This window comes from Atta colombica, unplaced genomic scaffold (genome assembly GCF_001594045.1).
Source record: "Atta colombica isolate Treedump-2 unplaced genomic scaffold, Acol1.0 scaffold127, whole genome shotgun sequence".
Lineage (NCBI taxonomy): Eukaryota > Metazoa > Arthropoda > Insecta > Hymenoptera > Formicidae > Atta > Atta colombica.
Genome location: NW_017259214.1, coordinates 534,624 through 543,311, shown reverse-complemented (window position 1 = coordinate 543,311; position 8,688 = coordinate 534,624). Strand labels below are relative to the sequence as shown.

At 38.7% G+C, this 8,688-nt stretch overlaps 1 protein-coding gene across 1 annotated transcript in view; it reads right to left on the bottom strand.

Moving 5' to 3' along the window:
- Positions 1 to 1,393: 1,393 nt before the first annotated feature.
- Positions 1,394 to 8,688, bottom strand: part of LOC108684227 (AF4/FMR2 family member 4-like) — an 89,597-nt gene continuing 82,302 nt past the window's right edge. The window contains exons 2-9 of the mRNA XM_018188452.1: positions 7,990 to 8,398; positions 6,299 to 6,606; positions 5,499 to 5,967; positions 5,175 to 5,354; positions 4,935 to 5,076; positions 4,705 to 4,835; positions 4,546 to 4,613; positions 1,394 to 4,457 (exon numbers count right to left, since the gene is read on the bottom strand). Of these exons, the coding sequence (XP_018043941.1) occupies positions 4,280 to 4,457; positions 4,546 to 4,613; positions 4,705 to 4,835; positions 4,935 to 5,076; positions 5,175 to 5,354; positions 5,499 to 5,967; positions 6,299 to 6,606; positions 7,990 to 8,398 (1,885 nt within the window). The 3' untranslated portion in view covers positions 1,394 to 4,279. The remainder of the gene's footprint in view (positions 4,458 to 4,545; positions 4,614 to 4,704; positions 4,836 to 4,934; positions 5,077 to 5,174; positions 5,355 to 5,498; positions 5,968 to 6,298; positions 6,607 to 7,989; positions 8,399 to 8,688) is intronic.

Below are 8,688 nucleotides of genomic sequence, written 5' to 3'. Positions count from 1 at the left end.
TCTCTCTCTCTCTCTCTCTCTCTCTCTCTCTCTCTCTCTCTCTCTCTCTCTCTCATTCTTTGTCGCAGTTCTTCCATTCCACGAGATCAAGCGCGATTTAAATAACCGAAAGTACTTTCCATCGTTTCATCTTTACACTAATATTAAGAAAATGATAAAAAAGAAAATAACTTAATAATTAAAGGAATCTCTGCTCAGTTCGTTTTCTCTCTCTCTAATAAATTAAACCTAAATGTTTGCATATTAACTAAAAAGTCTTGAAATACGATCGATCTAATTGGTCGGTTACAAAGAAAGACATATTCCATGAAAACGATTATTTATGCCAGAAATGGCAGATAAGTTTTCACGTACATAAAAGATTGGTCCCTTGCCTAATCGATATAATCTTGATTGACAATTCATTTTACATGAGCAGAGATTGTGCGATAAAAAATTGATAGGATGAAACGACAAAAATAACAATCGGAAAGAGGGGATAATCGCGCCACAAAAGAACAAAATTAGGCGAATATATGATGAATGATCGAAACACAATAAAATATAAAATGAAGATAAAAAAGAAAAGAGTAAGAATTAAATATAGAATTTCACTTTGAAAGTAAACGCACAAACGCTTAAAATCTAACAAAGATGTTTTTATCTTTCAAATGTCTTTTAAGTAACATTCCGAATTTTTATGTTTTTTATAAATTTTAATACATTAAGATTACTCTAATAGTACCTATTTTTTTGCTTCTTTGTTTCTCATTTTTATATCTTATCGTGTTTCGGCCCAAAAACGGAATCAAAAACGCATGAAGATTGTTCATGAGACATCGTATGGCATTGAGGAGTCCCGATGAAATACAGGTCGATTTGAAATGCGGGACTCCTCGGCAGAACCTATGGTATCTCTTTTTACACTTCTGTATGTCTCACTGGCAGTGCCTTAGATCATGTGCTCAATGAAAATTTGGCAGTGCGCGATACATGAGCGCCAGGAGAATATCGCCGATCTTAAAGAAGACTATATAAATCTAATTAATCTTTTAAAATTAAAAATAAATTATCTCTTCATTTAGATAAAGCTTGTTCTTTTTCGAAGAAAGTTCTGAATTGATATATATTAGTGTAATAAATTTGGAGTAAAACAACTTATATTTGTTTCTTATCAACTTGTTGCATTACTTGTTCACTTCAGAATTTACTTCGAAAAAGAATAAACTTCTAGATATACTTTCAAGGTATGAATAATTAATTGCCTTGAATTTACGAATGTCCAAACATAAAAACTGAATTTAATTATAATTTAATTTTAATAAATAAATTCACAAAATGTTATGTTAATGAATCTTTCTTTAGAAGCGACGATATATATACTCGAAGAATATACAAATTCAAAAACGGTGGCTGCGGCTAGGCCATGTGTGTGAGTATGTATGTATGTATAATGTATGTATGTACGTATAAAGAGAAAAGAGCCGATGATGAGTTTTTTAGAAGCACGATACGAACGAATATATGCTCGTGTAATAGAGAGAGATACTACGTTAGAGGCGCGTCGTTAGAACGACGGGGCTGGCAGTGCGTGATTCTGGCAGTGACGCGTTTATGTTCGGTGTTTATCTTTCGATTTCCTCAAAAGGAAGGAAAAATCCACCGCCGTATGCGTGCCGCCCTCGCGGGAACGCTGTGCTCGAAAATCAATGGATACAGAGAGATATACTTTTTTAGATAGCTCGCAAGTGGCTTGCTTTAGTGGCGATGGGTAGCAAACCTACGATTGCGAATATAGGATTCGTGTAATATGCCGTTTCATTACGATAATTTCAACTAAGTATTTACATTTACAACTCGCGGCCACGCGTTCGCGACGCGCCGTGCACGCCGCGTGCACGGAACACCCTCTCATACGCGGGCAGTTTGAGAAAAAGTATTTATCATTAAAATATCGTGGAACGGACGTGACAACGACGCATTATCGGAACGGCCGCTTCTTATTACATGTCCTCCTTACTACATATTCTCGCGCGTCAGCTAGAGATCTATTCGATTATACACTTAAGCCTCAGGCATAATGCGAGGGAATAGTGATAGCGATAGGAATACCACGATTTCAATCTTTCAGAAATCAGATACTCCAGAATACACAGTTTCTAAATTGAATGGTGTTATTTCTATCGCTGTTGCTATTCGTATTATGTCTGGGGTTTTACAATCGTACTTTACAATAATAGTAAGAATAATTAATTAATGTCGTAAAGTTCTTAATTACAATTATATTGGCAGTGTTTCTTAGCTGGTGTGTAATGACGTTCCGTCTTTGTCTGTGTGTCTCATACGGTCTCCATTTCTTTTCAGCCACTCGATCTCTCATACATATTCAATCAGCTCATCCATTCTGATTTTCTCGTCAATCTCTCGTCTATTTTTCGATCAACTCTCACTCGTTCAATACATTCATACGATACGACACATATTCTTCTCCTTCGCGAGCTTTAATTTACATGAAGTTCTATTCGCTATGCATGCACACGTGCGCGGCGTTGCTCTACGATCATCCGCGAGAAGCTTGCGTGGTCGCAAAATTTATTTCTCTTTTTGCGAAGTCACGTACATGAATTGCGAGAGCAACAATATGACGCACGTCGCGCTCTTTGTTCAACCCATTCTTAACAAGTCCGTGGGAAATGTAACACAGCCTACGTACGTAATTTACCCCTTTTGAGGGTAACAGCTCATCGATTGTGGTTGCGCAACATGTTTACTTACTCTCGTTTCTTTTCATCTTGACACTTGATTAAATTTTGCGCTCTTTAATGCGACGAGTGTATGCCAACATGCTACACGAGACTCAGCAGAAAGATAAAAATAACGCGAATGATGAAGTACACAAGAAATCGAACACATCTCGGGCGCGGAAACGAGGCAAACTCGATGCCATACATCTCTTTTTCAAAAGCTCGGGCATGCCTCGGGCCTTGAGAATCACTCTTTTTTTCTTAATTTTGTTTTGTACATCGCCTCTCCGTTCTACTTCTACGAAAGAACGAAGAGAAATAATCCTCGATAGAAATCTCGGTGGCGTACGTATCGTCCGATTACTCCGCAATCTTTCAATTTCATGCCGAGGTTCCTAGCCTGGGAAACTGTCACCCTATTCAGGGAAATAACGGCGAATTCGGAGCATTATTACTCAGTCTCTCTCTCTCATACATACATATTTTCATTCGTACTCATTCGAATTCTCACCTAACAATCTAAATACCCTTCTCCGATTTTCTCTCATACATTCCCGATACAGTCTTCTGCGTCCGCTTCGCGCTGTCCACGATCTTCCTCCGTCCTCTCATGTTTCTTCTTCTCGATTCTCTTCGTGTCATCATATGATGACAGCCGACGCGAGTTTCTACCGAGTTGTAAATCGAGGTAGAAGCATCTTCTTTTTTCTTTTCCCTTCTCTTCTCTCTTCTTTCAAAACATCGTCGGAGATCGCCAAGATACTCAGTTCCCGGAAGTGCCAAGGGGCCGATGTTAGATATTAATTGAATCCTAAGGCCACCAGAGTGATTATCTTTTTATAAATTGTTAACTACCGCTTAAATATTTTGTCTGTGCACGACTTCTGTTTCCTTTGGCAAAACCAAATACGCAAAAGCTCCTCTTTGTTGCTTTCTTTTTTTTTGTCTTTGTCTACCATTACTATCGTTTTCACCACGCATTTGTCCCTGGGATCTTGATCACGGTAGAAGACGGTGCAAAACGTATCCACGGTGAGGCACTTTCGAGGCCCAGACTTAGCGCTTCCGAAGCCGACGAGCGTCAAATTATGCGAGGTACTCGTGGCAGGGATTCGCATAGAACTAGCGCATTAGTAGATGTATCTATCGATAAATAACGACAATGTTCATTGCTGAGCAATATTTTCGTCCTCAAAACGGAGGACGGATGATCGTTTCTTTGTTCGTCCATTTGCTATCCCTTGTTCTTATCGCTACTGTCTTACATCCTGAATTTATCTGTTACACGATTTCCTTCGACGATTCTTACTTTTTTTAATTCGAGTCATATTGGTCATTTATCTTTAGATTAATTATCTTCTAAAGCGGTCTTTGTCTCTTTCGATACGTTCGGGTATTTCAGGTCGCATCGTTGTGGCCTTCGTCTTCACCGACCAGGAAGTGTTATAGACCGTGTCGTGCTCATATCAACGGCAGCACTCTGTTCTTCTTCACTTCGAAGAAGGTTGAGATATCAGTTAGGTCAGTTCTGGTATCCGGCCGATCAGCCGGCATTATCACGAGTTTTTTACTGGTTTTCGGCGCTGCTTCGCTCGCACCGTCGGCGGCGTGCAACCGCTTATCGCGGGATAGAGAGCCAAACTCACTTGTTCCGGATTACTAGCGGCTGCTTTGCGAATACCTACATGCTTTGTGCTTTGTACTTCGGATTCTAATACCCATTCATCCGGTTCTCTATAAAAAGCACACAACGATAAGAATCATCAGTCTTTTAGATATCTGTATAATCAGTTAAAGTTCATTTTTTAATAAGAAAACTTACATATCTTGAGGATACCATCGCAATAACACCTTCGTCTTTCCATCCATTTCGACTCTCCTCGCTAAAACCTAGAAGAGGAATTTTATCGAAGTAAGTCTCAGCGAACATTACGATACTGCACAGTGCGATAATTATTACAGTGCGCTTATTATAACTTACTTGACTAGTTAGTGCCATCGAGTTTCCTGGCGTTTCAGCTAGTCGCCCCTGTGTCCTCGATGTCGCTAATTCCAGTAGCCTGTGCTGAAGACCCTCCATTACTCCCGAGTCAAAGTAATCAAAAAGTCTTGCTGCAATGATATTAATATGTATCATTTTTTATCAATCTATAAAACATTTTCAAGAGAAAAAAAACAAATCTATAAACAGCATAAAATAGCGACACTCACCAGACCAAGGTTGTCGCCTATATCTAAGCTTCTTGCCATTCCTCCTAACGAGTTTGCCACCGTTCTCGCAACTACGTCTTCCGTTAGTGTTGCTCGTTTCCGGCTGATTGAAATGACCATTTACATGCCTCTCAAGGGCGGTCTGCAAATGAATATATAGATTAGTTTCTAAATATAATATTTTATTAAATGTTACCAGCATATAAAGGCAGTGCTGTAAGAGAAAAACATGCGCGTTACCTGAGAACTGAATCTGCAACCGCAACCATCGACAATGCATCGAAAGGGTTTATTGCCACCGTGAGACAGAACGTGTCTTTCCAACCATCGTCGAGAACAAGAAGTTCTACCTTGTACCTTACATCCCTGCCATTGACAGACGAAATTGTCGCTGCCGGTTTGTGTGTTGATGTGCGCAGCCTATAAAAAATACATAAATTGTACACAAAAACTATATTTTATATTAATAAGTTGAATTTTTCAAATAAGAAATACGAGGATCTGATCAACGAATATTTTCTGCAAAGATAAAAAATTTATGATAAAAAATTATGTGTTATGTACCTGTAAATGCTCCAAAAGACCACCCACTGACTCAAAGTTGGCTTCGCATTTATCCCAACGACAGATCCCGCTATCAGTAGCTTGAGATCTATCTTTCTCGGGCGCTCGTGCCGGAAATCGAATGGTGGTAGGTGCCGAAAGAATAGGCGACGGTTTCGATTCGCTACCTAAAGAGTCCTCTTCATCAACGTCATCTTCATCAACGTCGATCGGCGCCGATTGACCATCCTCATCCTTGTTGTCCTCCTTCGATGGCGAAGACAACCTCGAAATAGGGGATTCGTGACTGCTTTGCGATCTTAACGCTCCCAGGATACTTCCACAGCTGTTTGTTAGATTATTGTTCTCGTTCACGTGCGGTTTCGTCAAGATTGCCTTGAAGTCTAACGGTTCGCCTAATAGCGACGGGGCGGCAGTAGCGGGCGGAGAACTGCCCTTGGTTGAATTGATACTTACGTCCGAAGTTAATCTGTATTAAAAATTAAAAAAACAGTCATTAATCAGGAAATAACTTTTACTTACCGTGTCCCATTTCTTTTGACTAAAAATGAATGAAAACAGCAATATTTAAAAAATCCAGCTACACGGAAAGTCTTAAAGATGTTTGAAGACGTTTTTAAGAAATTTCATTTTTGAAGTCTGAAATACGCCTTTGATACAGCTTTTTGAGACACACATGTTGCCTGAGAAACTCTCAATATACGCTCTTTAATAGCAAAAATTAGCTAGTTAATTGACTAACTAATCAATCAGCACTATTGCTTTAAGATATACCGCAAAAATAAATCGTATATTTATACCTAAGGGATGAGATCTTAGGCAGATTTTTCAGTACGTCGTTCGAGATTGGCAGACTTGGCAGTGGCTTCGGTAGCTTCTTGTCTATCTTGCCATTGGCCCTTGGCACAATGACCAGTGGTACCTTTTTCGTCGACGATGACGTCAGTGTTCTCACTTCCCAGGGCTCGTTGGTCACAGTACTGCGGTTTGTGTTGGACGACACGGTCCCCAAGTACTTAGCGAGGCCGCCTTTATTCCTCTGCACCATAGGAGGCCTTCGAAATTCTGAGCTCTTCGCTACCAATACCATTTCGTTCGTTTTCTTTATCTATTAACATAAGCATAACAAAAAATTTCAATACTATTTATGTAACAAAGATAGCTTATATTAGAATTATTGTGTTGAAGACAATTGAAAAAAAATATGCAACTTTTTTCAAAAGAGATCAAAATAAAATAATAAATGATATTAGACCGACGTATAATAGAACTAATTATAAGTAGAAAAATGTTTTACTCGGTCTGAGCTAGATTTTAGTGCCTAATAATATTTCAATTTAAATTTACATATTCAGTTTACAAAAATAAAGTAACAAGTTTTTGTGACTGTTAAATAATGTTGTACTAGTTATTAATTATATACACTATTCAAATATTTATATAGGTACCCTCAATATTTTTTGATAAATATTTCAATATTAAAGAACGATGCTTCTTTACCGAAGCGAGGTCACTATGTGGATCACGATAAGAACGACATCGAAGTAATCGTATATTAGACAAAAACATTGAGCCCTTATCATAAAACTCTGCATTATGACAAATAATTTATCATATTTCTTGTATCGATGTACAGTGATATTTGCTTTGTCTAATGTTAATTTAGCCTCGTAGATACGTTTAACGTTAAATACGGTGCAATGTGAACGCGAATTATCGAGAACGCGTCATGTTAAATTGTCGATCGATAGAAGAATCGATAGAACGAGAACAGTTTCCGCGAATTAATATCAACCTATTGGAAAAGACCTATACGTGCGAGCTTGTTAAAAAAGGCTAATTCAATATCCGATAAATGCGTGTTCGCTGATAAGATGAGTATGTATCTGAAGTGTTCGCGCGAAGCAAAGCCAGTCGATATCTTCAACACTTCCGTTGTAACATTGGTTTTAATCGAAGAAATATTTTCTTTTGCTACTTTTCCTTTAATTGACTTCTGCAATTCTCACGAATTGCAAATCAAAGTCACTAAACAAACGATGAATATTAATGTAATGTATAGTTTCGCTATAATCTTAAATATTTCTGCAATCTTTAAATTAAAATTTAGCTGAAGTTCAGACTAAAGAAAATGCGAGCATCCATTTATTTGCACTTTTGAAATTAAAATTTAAAAAGTTTTAAAATCTCATAGAACTTTCTTAGATTCCAAGATCTGTTGATGCTTTTGTGTTTGAGAGACTATCTATTATAGATACCATTGTGTCATTCAAAGTCAACCTTACAGAACTTACATTTCTTTCAAAACAAAAAACTATTGTGAATTGGGTATTTATGATAACTGAAAAAAACTCATTTTTTACAAAAAGATCTCTCTAGATCTCTCTGATCAAAATTTTTGCTTTTAATATCTTAGTTATTTTTACATCAAAATACTTGTATTTTTTCCTGACACATTTGTTATTCGTCTCTATCTCAAATAGATATCAACCTTCGGTTGTTGCGGCTTAATCTGCGTCTTAAAGTACTCCGTGATCTTGCCCTGGGACTCGTGGTGGTGCTGGCCGCCCGCAGTCTTTCCGTTTGCCTTGACGGCTCCCCTGGAGGTGGGATCGGCGGCGCCGGAGCGAGGAAGGGCGCCAGCCTCGGGTTCGCCCCTCAACCTTTTGAACGCGGTTGTGGAGCAGGCGGTCGCCGCCAACGGCGGGGTCCAGGGCCACTGGGGCCTGGTACCGAGCTGCGATGACGGCGCCAGCTTGGGCAGAGACGGAAGCGGACTGGCGGATGTGCCGCGTATCGCAGCTACCCCCTCGTCGCTGCTGGTGCTGCACGGTGAGCCCGGTTCTGTGATATCGCTCGTGCCACTGCTGCTGCATTCCCCACAAGACACCGCGACACCACTAAAACATAGAAGATACGATAGTTTAATATATTGTAATAGAAAATCCTTGAGGGAGAAGCGCTCGCAAAAAATCCGCCTATCAAAGTTTCCTCCAAAGAAGTTTACTTCTATTTCCATTTATTTTATTACATACTCTCTAAATTTTTTGGAGAATCTCACTCTAAAGAGTGAAAATTTACTACTTTTGTAAAACAGTGAGATTTCTTTTTAGAGTAAGATTTCATTCCAAAGTTATTTTTTTAATAATGAATTTCTTAATTAGTAAATGTCAATGTAAATAAATAAAAA